Source organism: Eretmochelys imbricata, chromosome 2 (genome assembly GCF_965152235.1).
Source record: "Eretmochelys imbricata isolate rEreImb1 chromosome 2, rEreImb1.hap1, whole genome shotgun sequence".
NCBI classification, from domain to species: Eukaryota; Metazoa; Chordata; order Testudines; family Cheloniidae; genus Eretmochelys; species Eretmochelys imbricata.
In genome coordinates this window covers 55,777,918-55,797,639 of record NC_135573.1, presented here as the reverse complement: position 1 = coordinate 55,797,639, position 19,722 = coordinate 55,777,918, and the positions used below count along the sequence as shown (strand labels likewise).

General features: G+C 40.7%; 1 protein-coding gene across 1 annotated transcript in view; it reads left to right on the top strand.

Moving 5' to 3' along the window:
- The first annotated feature begins 367 nt into the window (after positions 1-367).
- Positions 368-19,722, top strand: part of CRISPLD1 (cysteine rich secretory protein LCCL domain containing 1) — a 54,375-nt gene continuing 35,020 nt past the window's right edge. Inside the window, exon 1 of the mRNA XM_077808958.1 lies at positions 368-625. Coding sequence (XP_077665084.1) covers positions 368-625 — 258 coding nt within the window. The remainder of the gene's footprint in view (positions 626-19,722) is intronic.

The following is a 19,722-nucleotide window of genomic DNA, read 5'->3' as shown; positions in this document are numbered from 1 at the left end:
AATTTATTCATCTAATTTAGATTGCTTAGTACCTCCCTTTATCAGGTGAAGGCAGTTTATGAAAAAATTGCTTTTATTTATGCAGACGCTTAAGTGTGCTTTACATAACGACCTGAATGATCTTCAATTCATGAGGTCAAAGCCACAGTGTAAAGGATGGGTGTCTGTGTTCTCTGGCATCCCTAGAAACCACACTGGCACACTCTCCTCCCAACTACAGTTTGACTTCTGTTATTTAACAGATTAATTCAGGCCAACACTTTAACCTCAGAATCACTTTACTCTCTCTTATGCCTTTGCAGCCAACAGACCTGGAAGAAAGACTTTGTCCTGGAATTAACCCTGGGGAGTTTTGAGATCGTTCATCATGAAGTGTGTAGCACAGGAATGGGTCCGAGTAACTGCCTTGCTATTCATAGCTCAAACAGTTTCTGCAATGGTTCTTACCAATGGTACATTATTAGAGGAACTTTTGGAAAAGTACATGGACGAAGATGGTGAGTGGTGGATTGCCAAGCAAAGAGGGAAAAGGGCTATCACAGACAGTGATATGCAAAGTATCTTGGATCTTCATAATAAATTACGGAGTCAGGTGTATCCACCAGCATCCAATATGGAATATATGGTAAGGACAAATTGATAGCGGTGTCCAGAAAGAAATCTTAATGCAGTAGTTGCTGTCATTGTGTAAAATAGCATACTTGCAGTCATTGTTTCTTGATGTTTGTCTTTTTAAAACAGTGTTATAAAATGATGAAATGCAACGGAATATATTTGGGAGCTAAAAGATAAGCAGGGTGCTAAACTGGAAACATTGCATTGCAAAGTAGCACAGGTTCTTCCTAGCTCCTAAACTGGTATATTTCTCTGTTTAATATATTAGTATGTGATAATGTCCCTTTGTTTTTGGCCTTTTTTTTCCCCTCAGTGTGTATTTAGTGTTTGTTGAACCTAAAGCTTTCACTTTTCTCAACTTCTGTTTTTTTTTATAATTTAGGTTTCATTATGACTGGGGCCCTACCAAATTCAGGGTCCATTTTGGTCAATTTCAAGGTCATAGGATTTAAAAAGTAGTCAATTTCACAGTTTCAGATGTTTATATCTGAAATTTCAGGATGTTGTAATCCTGTGGGTCCTGACCCAAAGGAAGGCCATGGAGGGGTGGGGGGGGGCAGTTGCAAGGCTATTGTAGGGGGGTGGGTTGTGGGATTGCCACCCTTGTTTCTGCGATGCTGCTGGTAGGTATGCTGCCATCAGAGCTGGGCAGCTGGAGAGCAGCAGCGGCTGCTGGCTGGATGTGCAGCTCTAAAGCTATCATCACCGCCAGCAGCATTACAGAAGTGAGGGTCACAGGGTATGGGGAGCTGGTTACCATATGTTCCTGTTTTCCTGACAGCCTCCTGCCCGGGTCCGGGGCTGACAGCCACCCTCACTTCTGTGCTGCCTTCAGAGCTGGGCTCCCAGCCAGCAGCCACTGAGATTCCTGCAGCTGGGGGAGGTTCCCAGAGGTGGGTCTGACGGGGCTTCATGAGTGGCCCCTGCATGGGAAGAGGAAGTCCCATCACTAGTCAGCCTGGGCTGGGATTAGCAGCTGGAATCTGGTGCACAGTAGGAGCCCGCGGCTGGGGCACTCCCAGTCCTGCCCCTGCCCTCAATAGCCAGATTTCATGGTCCATGAAAGGTTTTTCACAGCCAGGAATTTGGTAGGGCCCTATTTATGATCCTACTTACTTATTAGAGCATATTGGGAATACTAAAATTCTATCCTTGGAACTCCTCAAAAGACCAGTGGCCTGACAAGAATGGGATGATTGTTTTATTACTCTTACATCTGCAGAAAAATTCAAACTTTGTCACAATGTTCATATATTTTATATTTTTTACTATACAAATAACAAGGAGATTGCATTATTATAGGCAGGGCTGATTGCACCCCTTTTACTAAGGTTGCCTAGCAGTTCCCATCATAAGATCCTGTTTCAGTGGCTTATAATTTAGCCAAACGTGAACTGTTCAGGCTGAAAATTTCCATGCAAGGTATGTGCCACAGGCTGAGGTTGTTCTTTGTTTTGTTTCGTTTTGCTTTTAAATTTCAGCTACAGCAGTTCAGCCATATGCAAAGATGAGGCTAGGAAAAAATATGTTTTATTCTTGCTAAAAAATTCTGATGACCATTGAAAACTATGCTTTGGAACAGGAAATTTAAATTTGTCAAGCAGGCAGTCTTTGTGTTAGAGCAGTGCTTTTGTTATCCACGTGAAATCCACTCAAGTTTAAGACAAGTTAGAAGCCTTTGAAAAATCTCAGTTTGCACATGCTCAGTAGAGACTTATTAGATTTTAGCAGCTAAAGTTCCTGACAATTCTATTTGTGCCGAACATTCTCCAGCGTGGGGCTGAGCAGGACTTTCTTTGCAATTGCAGCTGTAGGGCTGCTGTGGGCCAGGTTTGGGCATCTGAATTGAAAGCAGGAAGACAATTTCTTCTCTGCTGTTAATGACCCCCGTGCTGGGTTCAGGCATGGAGGAGGAGGCTGCCTTATTTGAATGCAGTGGAAACAATAGGTGGACCTGTGCAGGGTGGGGTGAGGTAGATGGAACAAGGAGCCAGGAGAGGGGTTGAGACTCGGACTAGAGACTGGTTGGTGATGGGGCAGGAGGGACTGGGACTTGACAAGAAGACTGGAACTCAGAGTTGACTGGGACTCTGACTGGGACTCAGAGTGGGGACTGACTTACTGGGCAAAGAGATTGGAAGGTAGGAAGGGAAACGGGTGAGGGAAGATACTGGATGGGGAACCTGGGCGGGAGACTGGAACTTGGTTGGACAAATAGACTGGGACAGTGAAGTGGTGGGATAGATGTAGGGGGACACTGTGGTTGGTTGAAGAGCCCAAGGAAGGTGTTTGGGACAGGGAGGCATTGAGGATAGGGAATGTGGATGGGAGGCAACTGGAGGCCAGAGTGGGGGAGAGAAACAAATTGGATGAGGAACCAGGAAATGGGGACCTGAAACTTACTCAACTAAGAGACTTGGGACATGGTGTTGGGGGTGGGAGGGAACTAGGAATGGCTAGTCAAGAAGACAGACTAGGAATTGGGGGGATGGGGACACTGGAACTGGGATAGAGAGTCAGGAGTGCTGAGACTAGGACTGGGTGGGTCAGGAGGCTAGGACTGGGATGAGAAATTTTGAGATGTGGAGACTGGATCAAGGAGAACGGGACTGGGATGTGTCGCCAGGGATGGGGAAGATGTAGGAATGGGTCAGGGACAGGTTGGGAAGGAAGTGGTGGACGAGGTTATGCTGGAGTGAAATGGACAGAAGAGTCTGTGCCCACTAGAACACACTTCATCATGGATTTCTACATAAAAGTGCATTCTTGTTGGTTGTTATAACCTTAATACATATTCTTCACAATTCAGAGATAGATGTAGGTTTCATTTTTAGAAGGTACACACTATACATTTTTAAACAGTGATTTATTTTGAAAACTTTTCAGATTAGTTTTACAACTATATCAGAAAATGAATGATTGGTTATTTCATTTACCAACGGTAATTGAAGCAGATATTTATGAAGTCATTAGAATGTGAACTATCTCCAATTCAACAGGTTAATTGTTAATATTTGGAGGGTTTTCTTGCCATGCTGTATTAGGAGGAGAACATCACCAGACAGACATTTAAATTGTTTTATTTAACTAAAACAACGTTCAGTATTCTGGATTTTTTTCTTCAACAGCAAACATACAAGCATTTGAATTTTTGAATCTAGTTAAACATTCAAGTTTTTTAAAATCAGGTTTGTTTTTGTTAAAATTGTTTTTTATCTAAAATAGTTAAATGAAATATTAAAAAAAACCCACCCAAAAATTAAATTGACTGTCAGCCAGGTCAACATGAGAAACTTAAAATATTGGCTTCTGCAGCTAACTCAGTTGTCTTCACCTTCATTTTCCTGTTTTTTCATAATCTGGAAAAGAAAAACGAGCTTTCCTGCTTTTTCAGGTCCCAAACAATTTCTCAATTTGGAATTAATTAGTCCAAAGGAAGAAAATATTCTTCCTGCACCGGCAGAAGAAGCTACTGCTGTTAAAAGTGAGATTATCACTTCAACTGTCTCTGAATCCAAGTGCTTAAGTGACTTCCACCAGTTCACTGGTGTGAGTTTCTTTAAAACATCATTAGCAAACATATATTTCTGGAATGGTTCACTTTAGCTCTGAAGTTTATTATAGGTATTATGGAGGGATGATTGCTGGACGTCTATGTCATAGCCAACTCTTCTTCTTCAGCAGTTAAGGTTTGACCCTGGTACCCAGTATTGAGAATATTTGCAAAAAAATGAGCTGGAGATAGTGCTTGTCCCATTCATTTTTTTTTTAGTGCTTGTAATTTAACTCTGTCATTGCATATTTCTCTTTTTAAGATCTCACTTGGTTCTTTCCAAATTTCAACAGCGTCAGCAATAAAACAGCTATTTCCCTGCGTTTTGTTCAAGGCTACAGAAATAGGCTTCAGGGTACTCAGCATATGTTCAGATTTTCTCTTAAGCCCAATGTTGAGAACTTTGGCTGTCACAGTGCCATCTATTTTTTCACAATTTTGTTCACAAACTGTCATCAGATTAGGCCAGTTCTTGATATAGTGCTCAAAACAGTCCACTACTGAGTTCCATTGTATGTCTTGGGGGAGCGTTAGTTGGTTCCTCCCACTTTTTTCAGAGCAGCTGCTGCAAAGTGATTGTTACGGAAGTATTTTGCAATTTTAACATTAACCTTTTTGTCTGGAACACTGAAGTCTTTGGCTAGGAGGTGCATCAAATGAGTACTGCAACCATATATTATTAGCCTGGGACTCTTCACTCTCTTCTAAATTTCTTCTCGTCTTGCATACATTTGCAGCATTGTCTGTGACCAAGCTGCATACTAGGCATTTGAATTTTTTTTCACAGTTATAGCTTTTACTGCTACTTCTTGTAAGTATTCTGCTGTGTGTGCATTTCCTGATGTATCAATTGTTTCTGTAAGGAAGACATTCCCTTTTTCTGTTGTCACACAAGCACATACAACATGATCATTGGGGACATTTCTCCACCCATCAAGACTCAGGTTAACAATTTCACCCTCTAGACCTTTTGCACAACACTCAATTTCTCTTTCATACACTTTATCCAGAATTTGCCTGCAACATCTGCTCTGTTGGGTGGACTGTATCCTGGTCTTAATGGCTGAACCATATAAATAAAGTGTGGGTTCTCAATCATATAGAAAGGAGAGTTTGTTGCATAAACAAACTGGGCAATTTTTTTCATCAATTACCTCTTTTTGTAACACAGTTATTTAATTATTATTACCATACTGCTCATCTAGTATTACTCATTGCATTCACTGACACTCAGTTCTACTTCAAAGGTGAAATGGTAAAAGGAAGATCTGCCTATTTCATTTATTTATTGTTTATCACAACTGCATCTAAAATGATAGTACCATAGAGTAACAACTATATATTTTTTTTGCTCAAACATGAGAATTCAAGAATAGTCCAGAAGGAAGACAGGCAGTCCTTAAGAAAGAAGTATGAAATAAAAAAGTTTACCAACCTGAAGATCCTGCATGTTTAGACATGTTCCCTTCATCATCTTCAACGCAGCTTCCTCCTGAGAAGGAACACTTCTCATGATGTTGTTTCATTAGGACAACCAGGCCTTGCATTTCTTTGTTACACTGTTTGCATTTTGCACGCATGCCTGTCTTACCCACAGGTAGAGGAACTTCATTAAAATATTCCCAAACTGGGTCTCTTTTATGGCCTGCTGCCATTATATGTTTTCCCTTCTAGTGAGAGAATGGTATGGTACATCTCAAATCAATGAAGGCTACACTCAGAAGGACCTCAAGACTTCCGGAATATGCTGCTCAAATAGTTTCACTTTTGTTTCTACTGCCTGTCCCTCCCTTCTCACATTTATCTCTAGACTTCTTGTCCTTGTCCAGATCTATTCTGCCCCCAATAATCTTCTATTCATTGAACTTTTTGAAACTTTGCACTTTTAGAGAGAGGTAAGGGATTGACTCTGTGTACACAAATTTGCAGAGGGACAATAGGATTGAGGTCTGTTATTTCTCACCTCTAGATATTTATTTATTTTAAAACATTTTTGCTGTTAACAAGCATGTTATCTCTGGAGACACAAATCCACAGTTTGAGAACTGCAAAACTAAGCATCTCTGATGGTATCTTCTAGAGTGAGCACTGAGTCCTATTGGGTAGATAGAAAGATTAACCTAAATAATCTATACAAAAGCCCCTGGAACCCCATTAGATTGGGTTCCTGATCCATGAACTATTGGAATTCCTTTACAAAACTTTTCTTAAACATTACATAAATATATTGTCTCATACTATAGAATTAGAATTTATAATCCGTATTCCATGATGAGATACATTATAGCTCAAAGATATCTTAATTAAAACTATCTTTAGATTTTTTCTTTAAATCGGATTTTTTTTTAAATAATTGATTTTTGTCCACCCTGCCCCCCACTAGCCCTCCAGGCCGCCTTGGACTCCATGTCCTGAAGCGCAGGGCCCCCAAAGCACAGTGATGAGCACCATAGAAAAGCTTATGAGGAAATTAATAATGCCATCTCCAGAGCAGAGTTGAATTGAGTGTGTTAAGTAAAGCATGGGGCCACATACTGAAGAAAAATAGGAATACAAGGACTTGGACAGCTGCTCATTATTTGAATTCCATCCATTCTGTGCACTGAATGAGGCCAGGGCTCTGTAGAAAAAATAGTATGTGATCATGTAATTAAAGACTGTATGATAAGGCATACACATGTAGTGTTGCACAGACAACCTTAATTCTGGTATTTCGTAACTTTTGAGTGCTTGACTTTGCAACTTTAACTTTTTTTTTTTTTTTGGTAGGTAATATGGTATATAGAGAACTAAATGCTGAGACAGTCAGTGCACATTTTCATGTTCCAAGAGACACTTTAGTAATAGAAAAGAGCAATTTTTCTTAAAGAAATATTGCCCTCCAAAATAAATTATAGCCACTTGCAGAATGTCTGGTTTTAGTAATTATAGGGTCCTATGTTTTCTGGATCTGGGTTTTGAAACTAAGATTAAAGTAGGCAAGATTTGTTAGGTGCCTTTAGCTATTGATAGCCCTACAGTTGGGTCCTAATTCATGACTCGGCTCCTAGATGTACCTATAATACAAATAATAAATGATGATAATAGAATTGAGCCTTGGCTGCTAATTGAAAAATAAAGGTGGGGGACCAAATTTTATACTCCGATTTGAAGCACAAGCAACAATAAAAAATGAATTATGGAGACCCCATGGAGATTTTATTCCCGTACATTTTTTTTTGTCTGCTTGTATTTTACATTAGGAACATCAGGTCTTATTGAAAGTTGAGCTGCACCGTTCCTTAGCAGCCCTCAGCTGTGGAGGAGGAAAAGTTCAGTCTTTAAGAGAGAAAGTTTTTATCCTAAAAGTTTGTCAGAGTTTGAGTTGAGCAGGATTTAACAAAAACAAGAGGAAAAAAAAATCAAAGTTTAAAAGGTTCTCCTATTCTCTTGTGTGTTCCCTGAGTGAAGTGGGGTAGGGAGAATAATCTTGCACTGCCCTACCCCCTTTGATATACCCAAAGGGAGTGTACCCAGGGTGCTGGGACTACAAAGTATAGCTGACCCTTACTTGGGATGTGCATGGGAGAAAGATTTCTTACACTCTCTATTCTTTGGCAGTAGCCAATGTAAAGATTCATCAGGCAGACAGCGGTAAAGAATAATATTAATAAGATAAACATACAATCATGCATGATTTTCTGATGACATTAGAATGACTGGATTTTGATTTTGCCTCATCCTGTGATGTTGATTTGCAATGATGCAATGTCAACTGTATATGATGATGTTACAGTGTAATGCTCCTGGGGGAATTCTGTGCCACAGCACAATGCGGAATTATGCAGAAATATTTGGTGTGCAGAATATTCTTCCCGCCAATAGGCTGCAGAGATGTTGGCTGCCACTAGGAGTCGCTGGACCCAGCAGAGCCCTGGACAAGGCCAGGGAAAGACGAGGCCAGGGAGCTGGAAGAGGGAGGGATCTGGAGGATTCCCAGGGCTCCCTGAAGGAAGGAGGCAGCAGTGTGCAGGAAACCTGGGACCCAGCATCAAGCTGTTTCTCTCTCTGGATCCTTGTGCTCTAGTAGGGTAGGGTCTGTGAGTGTCTGGGCCAGGGGGGCCCTGCAGCTGGTCTCTGGGGGGCTAGAGGGTGTGAGTATCTGGCCCCCTGGCTGAGCTCTGTGGGGGAACGGGCAGAGAAGCAGGAAGAAGTAGGGGTTTCTTTAATTTTCTACTCCTGGGGGAATTTTTGTGTCTTATTGTTACAGACATACTTGCTGACAGGTATTTTGAAATACATTTCCAAAATAATTGAAACTGGTGTGATTATATAATGTTATATTGACAAATAAAATTTGCAGAATTTTATAGAATTTTAAAATATTAGGCACAGAATTTTTAATTTTTTCGCACAGAATTCTCCCCAGGAGTAACTGTAAATATGGTGAAAAGAAAAGGAGGACTTGTGGCACCTTAGAGATTTGTTAGTCTCTAAGGTGCCACAAGTCCTCCTTTTCTTTTTGCGGATACAGACTAACACGGCTGCTACTCTGAAACCTGTAAGTATGGTGTGGCTCTTGGAGATTCCACTGGGTCTCTTGGGGTTTATGGCTGACAGCTAATTATTTAGACCCTGATTTTATAAAATAAGCTTTCATTTTAAATCCTAGCTTTCTTTTTCATCACGAACCTTACTTTTCTGTACATGACAGGAAATATTTCATGACAGGCCTATTTTAGTCTAGAAATGTATCAAATCACAAGCTATAATAAGATCTACATTAGTGCTAGCTGTGTATAGTCACATTGCATCTTTTTTCACAGGCCGCTCTCTTGAACGGTAAGACAGTTTTCAAACCCACCCTCAAATAGGTATTCACATGAACCCCTCCCACAATGTGACATGAGTAGAATCAGCACATCTCTTTGGGTTATGAGTGATGAGTCATAACATGCATTATGAAAATGCTACATACAATGGAAATGTGCATATGTTATGTAAATGTAGGCCCACATTCTGTCTTGCATTGTATAAGTATGCTACGGAGAAAAGAATGAATAAGGAGCTTATCCTTTCCTTGTTCCTCACTGCCCCCTTGTGCACCTGTGCAGAGGAGCAACTCAGGTCTAACTAAAAAGAAAAGGAGTACTTGTGGCACCTTAGAGACTAACAAATTTATTTGCGCATAAGCTTTCGTGAGCTACAGCTCACTTCATGAATGCATCCAATGAAGTGAGCTGTAGCTCACGAAAGCTTATGCTCAAGTCTCTAAGGTGCCACAAGTCTTCCTTTTCTTTTTGCAGATACAGACTAACACGGTTGCTACTCTGAAATCAGGTCTAACTAGCACTCAAGAGAGCACAAAGAGGCAACAACTCTGCTTTCTGACTGTCCACAGCCTCTGAGGAGCAGTGTGCGTTGTCTAATGTGCTCCATTCAGCCTTTAGCAGTTACTCTGGTGTGCAGCATATACTAATCTAAGGTTTTGCTAATCTGTTTTAAAAACATGCAGATTTTTAAAACTGTGCCATTTCCGATCTTGTGCCCTTGATTGTGGTGGTGTTTGCACTCCAGTCTCTGCATTGCTTCAGTGGATAAATGATATACTCTGCAGTGAGTGTGGTTGTGTATAATTGTTTGATGTTTTTAAATATCTTGTTGAAGTTCATAGTGCAGGAGTACATGAGGCAATATGCTGTGTTTGTGGCTATATTCTTCATTTGCCATTTCACCGTTCTTGAAAACCATTCATGGCCTTATAAACTCGGCTGCCATGAATGTTATCCTTTAAATAATTCAGTAAGTCGCATCAAAAAGACACTTCATCAAATGAACCATGGAAATATTATAAATCAAAGGCTGGGTAGCCATATTTACATCTGTACTGTTTGGAAAATACAAGGAACTCTTTCTACAAACTATTTACTCTCGTATTCCTTATAGGGTTGCCAGGTGTCCAGTTTTTGCACGGTTCCCAGGCAGTGGCCAGCATGTCCCTCCAGCTCCTAGGCGTAGAGGTGGTCAGGGGGGCTCTGCGTGCTGCCCCCACCCTCGAGCGCTGGTTCTGTGGCTCCCATTGGCCTGGAGCCCGCACCCCGCTCTCACACCCCAGCTCCCTGTCCCACCCGTGAGCCCCCTCCTGCACCCAAACTCCCTACCAGAGTCTGCACCCCCTCCTGCACCTGAACGCCCTATCCCAGCCCTGAGCCCCCTCCTGCACCCAAACTCCCTCCTTGAACCTGCACTCCACCCCCTCTTCCGCACACCCACCCCCTGCCGCAACTCTGAGCCCCCTCCCGCACTCAGAACCCCTCAGCCCCAGCCCAGAGACCCGTCCTGCATCCCCAGCTGGAGCCCTCACCCCTTCTGCCTCCCAACCTCTGGGCCCCAGCCCGGTGAAAATGAGTGAGTGAGGGTGGGGGAGAGCGAGCGGGGTGGTGGTGGTGGAGTGAGGTAGGGCAGAGCCTCAGAGAAGGGGCAGGGCAGGGGGTGGGGCAAAGGCATTTGGTTTTGTGCTACTAAAAAGTTGCCAACCCTAATTCCTAAACACTGTGTAAGGCCACAAAAATGGTTTCCACAAATAAAACCTCCAAAGGCATCTTTAACATGAGTTAGCCATGAATTCTGTTTTTAAACTTACCTCCTCCCATGTATTCCTGCATTTGCCAGAAGTAGGTGTCTTTTCTGGAACAAATAGAACAAGTGAATTAAGTATAGTTCCCATAAGTATAGTTCCCTCATTCCAATATTGTACTGCTGCATAATTAAGTTTGCAACACTATTTAATTCTATTATAAGTAGCCCCTTTAATGCAATTTTGAATTTTTTGGCACTTTGCCATTTAGTGAGAGTACTATGTTTTGTATTTACTGTAACTGTTGAAGGAAGGTCTTATTTATTTATTTTGTCTTCCTGTGGCCTGATTCTCTTTATAAGTTACCATAAGTCTATAACTTACGAATTTTTAAAATACGTTTTATTTCACAAACCTGGTGGAAGGAGATAAAAGCCGACGACACTTTTTTACCTCAGACCCAGTTCTATTTTCAGATGTAACCATATGACAACTATGCATGTGTATGTGAAGGCAGCATTTGATCCTGATTTTGTTTATTTGTCACAGAAAATGAAAAGAGAAATAACTAACATCCATGGAATTATACTCTTTTCTGCCCACACAGGGTATAAAAGAAGTATGCACATTTATTTTTAATTTGTATCGTAGTAGTGCCTATTTGTTCCTCTGTGGGTCACGTCATTCTGGTGTCTTTTCATAATGGTAAGTTATTACGCTGACAATGCTGACACAATGCTGTCCCTTTCAAGACTGTGGTTGACCCATGGCTTTCATGGAGCCTCACGTTTCAGAACCATGAAGCCTTATCACACCATCTCATAGTTTACCACATAAGGATTGGCCCTTTTAGAAGAAGAAAATTCAAAGATGGCCATTTGATGATATTTTGTGGTTCTTGAAAGTCCCAAATTTGGGGCAAATGCTTGCTCAAGTTTTTTTTCTGTTTTTACTTAATCCTTGCTCAGGCAAATTCTCCTTGAAGTTAAGAATACAGCATAATACAAAACTTTGGGTGACACTGACTCATTGCTACATAAAGCCATTCTGTGAATGTGACGATAAGGTGTTATTCAGCCCACCAACCTGTTGGCAGGCTGGGATCATGGCTAAAGAACTTATTCAGATACTGCAAGGTTCTTTTGGGCCACAGGATCTATATAAGTCAGGATCCAGTAGCCCCATCCTCCCCACCCATTCCTGTCAGCCTCTCTGTGGTGAGAGACACTATTTATCAGTCCCATTTTACAGCACACTTAGGTTACAGAGTCAGTATGTGTTGTGGAGCCAGTCTCTGTACCCCGGTGTAGTGTGAAGAACTGAAAAGGGGCTTAGAAAGTTTACAGGGACTTTCACTGGCCTTCCACACTTCGGTGAATTTCTCCATTCTGTGTATCAATGCCCATATTTAAGTTCTTAGGCCTTTCTGAAACATCTCTGTCATGTCTGTTTTGTTTGTCGTCAGTTTTTCCAAAGCTTCACAGAGACACTTGAAAAAACACAATTCCCATTCCTTTAGAGCTCAGAACTGTGGTCTGTGGAATCCTTTAAGTGGCTGGAGGGCACTTAAAAAAACAACGTAGCTCCCTTTTCAGAGCAAACTTGTCTGCTTCCTTCCTGGCTTTCCACTTTTCTGCTTCACTTCAAAGGCTGGTGGAAGTGCTTCAGCTTCTTTGCCCAGTGCTGAGAGGCTACTGACGCTGCATCAAAGAATACTGTGACGTTGACTTATCCTCTTATTCTGTCTGGCATTTTTCAGCAAAGGATTCTGCAGCTTGAAAGTGGCTCAGTGAACAAGTGGATAAGTCCATGTTATGACTTTGATGTAATGCCAGTAGCAACTAACAGGTTTCAGAGTAGCAGCCGTGTTAGTCTGTATTCGCAAAAAGCAAAGGAGTACTAGTGGCACCTTAGAGACTAACAAGTTTATTTGAGCATAAGCTTTTGTGAGCTACAGCTCACTTCATAGGATGCATTCAGTGGACAAATGCATCCGATGAAGTGAGCTGTAGCTCACGAAAGCTTATGCTCAAATAAATTGGTTAGTCTATAGTAGCAACTAAGTGGCTCTAAGCACAGAAGCTGGAAGTGGGAAAGATTGGTTTACTGTTTCAAAGTTTAAGAGAGCTTTACCAAAATAAAAATAAAAATTATAAAAGTAGGAGGGATGCAATTCATCTATCGTTTTTATTTTGCTGTCAGAGAATTTCTTCACCACTGTTAGCAAAATTATTAATTTGCAGCAGCAGAACATAGAGCTCAAGCAGTAAAATCTATAGTGAAGACAGAAAGAATTGTTGATTTACACAGAGTAAATCTAACATGTCTTCTTCATGTTACCCAACCAGGAATCTGATTTAATTTAAGATTTGTTTATTGAGAAACACTGACTGAAACTCCCCTGAATACTATGGGTGAATTTGGCCTGTCCTCTACAGAAAGAGGTGCCATCCACCCTTGATTTTACTTGAAGCAAAGTGGCTTGTGAGACCAGGAAAAGTGACTCTTAAAAGAAAGCCATTTTCGTCCATAATGAGAACCTTTTTTTCATATTTTGTGAAAACAATACCTTTTTGTAACATAAAATGAGTTTACTTCAGTCATTAAATCCAATGTTTTGGGCTGCATTTACAAGAAAGACAAGTGTTCGTTAAATAGCTCACCACATTTGCCCTGGGTCCCATGCTGGCCCTCAAAATCAAATGGCAAGCAACTCTTATTTGAAGACAGTTGCTCAACTCTGGTTTTTGTGGAACATTTTTAAGCAGATCTCTTATAGGGGTGCTAAATCATGTCTAATTACTGTGTCGTCCTTTCCAATATTCCATTTCTACTGTATTAAAATCAGATTCACAGGAGTCACCATTAAAAAGCCAATATTCATCAGACCATAGTATCTGAGACACTGCAATTACTTCCTGAAGCACCTCTTGATATATTATATGGTAACAGTTGTTAAAAATTGGCTTGTAATGGTGGTGGGAGGTGATTAAAGAAATATTTAAGGCTCTGGTCTTCTCACAATAGGATATACATGTATATAGATATGAATAAGTTGTAATAGAAGTGGAGTTAAATGACTCTTTGTCAACAGAAGGTGTTGGAAAATTAAGGTCAGTTATCACAGTTCTTTTGCTACTCCAGAACACTATTGCTCTTAGAATATACAGTCAGTAAGATGATTTTAAAATATTGTGGATTTTGTTATCTATTTTGCGGTTTTAAAACCGCAACATTGACATTGCAGGCAAGTCACCTTAGACATCTTAATATTTCAGCAAGATCTTAATATGTTTAGATTACACTGAAAATGAAATGTGATTTGTCATTTGTGCCGTTGCTATTTTTGTTTTTGACTCTTCTAACACCAAAACTGCAAACACATGAAACTGTAATACAGGGTTGCTTCAGAAATTGGTGCAGTTTACTCAGTGTTCAGGAACAATATTTTTGGCTTCAGACTACTCTGCTGCTTCTAGGGAAAAGCCACATTTTTTCCTGCTTTCTTTTCTTTTCCAGAAGAGTAGTTGAAGCCTCTGGGTCTGTGTAGGGATCTCTTTAAGAAGTTTTATAAACATCAGACTTTCAAAACTGAAATATAAAAAAGTTCTTGCCACTTCCTTCCAGTTAGTTTTCCTTCCAGTGCTATAGCAGAAAATGGCAAAGGGGAAAAATATAATAATGTCAACTATTCCCTCTTTTTTACTATCCTAAATATGATTAGTAATGGAACTGCTAGTCTTTAGGGTAGTATAGTTATTTTCATATTTGGAAGGAGGGTTATGTAATGATTGGAGCAGAAATGGAGCATTTGATCCCAACTTCTGTCACTGACTATCTGTGTGGCCTTAAATAAGACACGAAGTCCAAAGTTGTCAGACTTGGATGGCTAAATTCAAGACCTAGATCCATATTTAACTATTTAAATAAGTGATCTAATTTTCAGAGTTACTGAGCATCACCAGTTTCTACTGATTTCTTTCAGGTGCCTAAATATGAATTTAGATGTCTAACTTCAGTCATCTGCATTGGAGAATTTGAAGGTGCCTAAATATGAATTTAGATGTCTAACTTCAGTCATCTGCATTGGAGAATTTGACCTTAACCACTCACTGTGTCAGTGTACTCCTCTATATTAAACAATACAATAATTTTTACCTATATTGAAATGATATTGAGAGGATTAAGTGTCTGTAAAGTGCTTTGAGATCTTTGGATGGGATGTGCAATGAAATTCAACTTATTATTATTACATGGAACATATAGGTATCATAAAGTGAGGCTCCGGACACCTTGTCTTTCTTACTAGCATAATATGTTGGTGCCAGGCTGCTGATTTGTACTTATTTTTGGCTTATTCGACCATGGTATTTTTCATCCAATATTTCATCCTTCCTTTTTTCCCTTCTCAATGTAATTAGTCTTAAAGAACACAGTGGAAGCTATTAAAACTTAAATACCATACTGTACCATGGTATTTATGTTATAACTCTACTACCAATATTTAGAATGTATACCGCTGCGAGGTATTTATACCATGCCATGATAAATGTTTACTTTCAGTGGTACTCACTGTACTTATTTCCATCTTTAGCAAGTTTAAATTTCAGCTCTTTTACTTCCATAGAATCATAGACATGTAAGGCTGAGGTCATCATGTCCAGCCCCCTGCCCTGAGGCAGGACTAAGTATTGTCTAGACCAGTGCTTCTCAAGCTATCTGATATGGGGGTCCGGCAATTTTTTTTTCCAATGTGTGCGCAGACCAGCAGCTGATGGCTTGCGGACCGGCACCAGTCCGCGGACCACCACTTTGAGTAGCACTGATCTAGACTATCCCTGACAGATGTTTGTCCAACCTTCTTCTTAAAAACCTCCAGTGACAGGGATTCCACAACCTCCTTTGGAAGCCTGCTCCAGTGCTTAACAATTCTTACAGTTAGAAAGTTTTTCCTAATATCTAACTTAAATCTCCCTTGCTGCAGATTTAAGCCCATTACTACTTGTTCTACCTTCAGTGGACATGAAGAACAATTGATAACAATCCTCTTTTAACAGCCCTTAATACAGTTGAGTACTTATCGCATCCTCCCTCAGTCTTCTTTTCTCAAGACTAAATCTCCCCCCCCCTTTTTTTTTTTTTACCTTTCCTCACAGATCAGGTTTTCTAAATCTTCGATCATTTTTGTTGCTTTCCTCTGGCCACTCCCTAGTTTGTCCACATCTTTTCTAAAGTGTGGTGCCCAGAATTAGACACAGTATTCCAGCGGAGGCCTCACCAGTGCTGAGTACAGTAGAAGAAGTATCTCCTGTCTCTGACATATGATGCTCCTGTTAATGCACCCCTGAATGACATTAGCCTTTTTTTGCAACTCTCATGTTGTTGACTCAGATTCAATTTGTGTTATGCTTTAGCCCCCAGATCCTTGTCAGCAGTAGTACTGCCTACCCCGTTATTCCCTATTTTGTAGTTGTACATTTGATTGTTGATCCCTAAGAGTAGTACTTGTCTTTATTGAATTTCATCTGTAATTCCCTGAATTCCCTTTTTTCCCCTATTTAAAGATAGGTATTATGTTTGCCTTTCTGCAGTCCCCTGGGACTTCACCTGTCCTCCATGAGTTCTCAAAGACATTTGCTAATGGTTACTAGGTTGCTTCTGCTAGCTCCTCATTACCCTAGGGTGAATTTAATCAGGTCTTGCAGAGTTTAATACATCTAACTTATCTAAATATTCTTTAACCTATTTTTTCCTTATTTTGGCTTGTGTTCCATCACCCTGGTTGTTAATATTAATTGAATTGAGTATCTGATCACCATCTTTCTTTTTAGTGAAGACTGAAACAAAACAGGCATTAAACAGAGCTTCAACATACTGCTTTATGCCTTTTTTCCTTTCCCTGAATATGTGAATTTCTATCTAGCTGTGTAAAATGTTATTTTGGTATTCTGCATCCCACTAGAAAGTGCTTTGGGATTCTGTTTGAAGGTGTTACAAGGTAAAGAGATGCTGCACAGTTCTCATGCATGAAAGGTTAACTCAGATCCCTGCTTGTCACATGGGTGATCAATGATGAGGGCATGACTGCAGAGGGAAAGTGGCTGTGTAAATGGTTCCTTGGGAAGAAGGGTATGGGTTTTTTTTCTTCTTCTCTCAGCTGACTAAAAAGCTGGAAGGGTCTCTATCAATTAGGACCCATTGTTCTGAGTGTCTTTGTTTGTTTGTAACTTCTTTTTTATAAATCAATAAAAGCAAGCCCTAAGGAAAGGGATTGAAACTCTGCCACTGGTCAGTGTTATTAATCTTCTTTGGCTGGGTATTCTGCCCATTGACTTACAAAAAGGATGCCCTCAGTGCTAAATTTGTAATGAAAGAGGTGCTGGAGCTCAAGCAATTAGATGCTGGGGCTCAAGCAATTTTTTACTTTCATAACTGATGCAGCGAGCTCAGTTGTGCTGGGGCTCTGAACTGCTGAGCCTGGAGGTGCCAGGGTCAGGCCTGACAAGCCCTGACACAAATTAAGCACTAGCTGCCCTATACAGCTATACGACCACATGGTAGCAACAGGAAGAAATGAAAACAAGTGGCTGCACACACAGCTGCCAGACCTTAGAATAGTTGCTGTGAAGAGAATCATTATTACAGGTCATTGTTGAATATTGAGCCAGGGCTATGTTAGGGGTGTTAGAACTCGAATGTTTGGTCTCCTAGGCTTTAGACCGACAGGTAACTGATTGATTGGGATTGCTGAATGACTCTGTCCCAACTTCTGGAAATTAATTTTTAAAGTCCAATCCTCTTTTAGCACCTGTCCTCTCAGTTATATTAGTCGGTTTTAAAATTCACATCTTGGGTTCTGAATAGTAGTAATGAAAAGGTGTTCCTCTTATCCACCTGATGCTACTGAAATCAATGGCAAAATTCCCATAGACTTCAACACAACCTGGATTGGCTTCATGTTAGTCAAAGACAAAAGCAAAATTTGGCAAGCTATCCATTCACTATTAACAAGCTTTGAAGGTCCAGTTCAAGAGTCTGATTAAATTGATATTCCTAATACCTTAATTTTGAATAGAGAAGTTGCTTCACACGATTGGTTTCCATGGAAACACGCCACTCTGAGGATGAATTCCCATGCATTGCAGTCATATAAGTTTTTGACCTTTGTATTCTCTTTGCAGACCTATTACTAAAGTAGATTTTGCATCAATAGCCACCAGCAACTTTGCAGGCTATGTTTTTCTGCTTAACCCCCAAACCAATATATATATATGTATCCGCTTAAAAAGAGTCTTGTCCAGACAGGTGTAAGAACAAGATCCTGTGTGGTCTCTTCAGCGTGTGGATTTTTCACACCCCTGAGAGACATAGCTGTACTGACGTAATTCCTCGTGTAGACCTGGCCTGAGTCAGTATAATGTTTGTCTTCTTCCTGAATGCCATATGAGTTCTGACGTGAACCAGAAAAAGAAAAAATCTGAAGGCTTGTCTACAGGGGGACACCTAAGAAAATTAATCGGAATTAACTAAAGGTGTGAATTTGAAGTGGATTAGTTAAACTGCATTAAAGCCCTGTGTGAAAACCCTCATTCAAAATTAAAGCAGCCTTAATTTAGTTTAGTTTAATTCAATTTCAGGATGAATTAAGCTAAACCAAATTTAGATCAATTTAATTCTCAATAACATCATCTTCACAGGGACCTAATCCACTTCACATTCACACCTTTAGTTAGTTTGGATTAATTTTCCTGGTTGTAACTCTTATTTCTGGCAAATAGGGATGTGGTGGAATAATGAGAGAGAGACTGACAATAGATACTGTTATTAAGAAGCTTAGTTCTTTTGTGTTTTCTGGATAATTTTGTTAACTTCACTGAATGTGTAATAATATGTCCATGTAAGATATAATTTTATGTGAAATTGTTGTAAAGTGCCCAGAGCAAGAATAAATTAAATAAAAAACACCTTCCTATTAATTCTTTTTGTTTTGATGGAGAAGTAGAGGTACTTTTTCAGTGAACTGTAAATGGGTAGCTCTGCCTGATGTCAAGAACACAGTTTCAGCTAGGAAGGGGCCATGGTCTTAATGTATTGGCCACCATTTCTCCACAATTCCTCCCTCTCTCCTTTCCAAAAGAATCCATTAACTGAATGAAACCATCTGATAGACAAGAAAATCACCATACTTTTCTGTCAGTGTGCTATGGTAGCTACGTGCACTGTCCTCTTCTACTGGTTGGTCCACACAGAGAATAAGAGTGTGTCAGTTTTTAACTCAGATGGTAGATGGTGCTTTTGGTACTTAGATTCAATCCTCACAGACCACTTATCATGTGGGGGTTATATTATAGTATTTATTTTAAATGGGAGCACTATGGAAGCAGATGGCCGAAGCCTTCTCCCATAAAAAGAACACAGAGGAGAATTACAGGAACTCCTCACTTAAAGTCATCCCGGTTAACGTTGTTTCGTTGTTACGTTGCTGATCAATTAGTGAACATGCTCGTTTAAAGTTGTGCAGTGTCACTCTAGTGTCGTTTGGCAGCCGCCTGCTTTGTCCACTGCTTGCAGGAAGAGCAGCCCGTTGCAGCTAGCTGGTGGGTGGTTGGAGCCAGGGTGGACCGACAGCCCCCCTGGCAGCCCTCCTATCAGCTCCCCACTCCCCTAAGTTCCCTGTGCAGCAGCTGCTCAGCAGGCTACCAATTGCTGCAGTTCAGCTGTCCTTCCCCCCACTGCCATGTGCTGCTCCTGCCCTCTGACTTGGAGCTGCTCCCCGAGACTTCTGCTTGCTGGGGGAGGGGGGGAAGAAGAGAGGGGCTAATGTCAGGGTGTCCCCCTCCCCCCTGCTCCTGCACCCCGCTTACCCCATCTTTCATAGAGCGGGGGGACAGACAGAGGGAGCTGCTGCCTTAGGCAGCAGCTGTGGTCCAGTCTCAGCTTGCTGATCTAATTAACAATGCAGTGTACTTCTGACCCCACTCTTCATACTTAAAGGGGA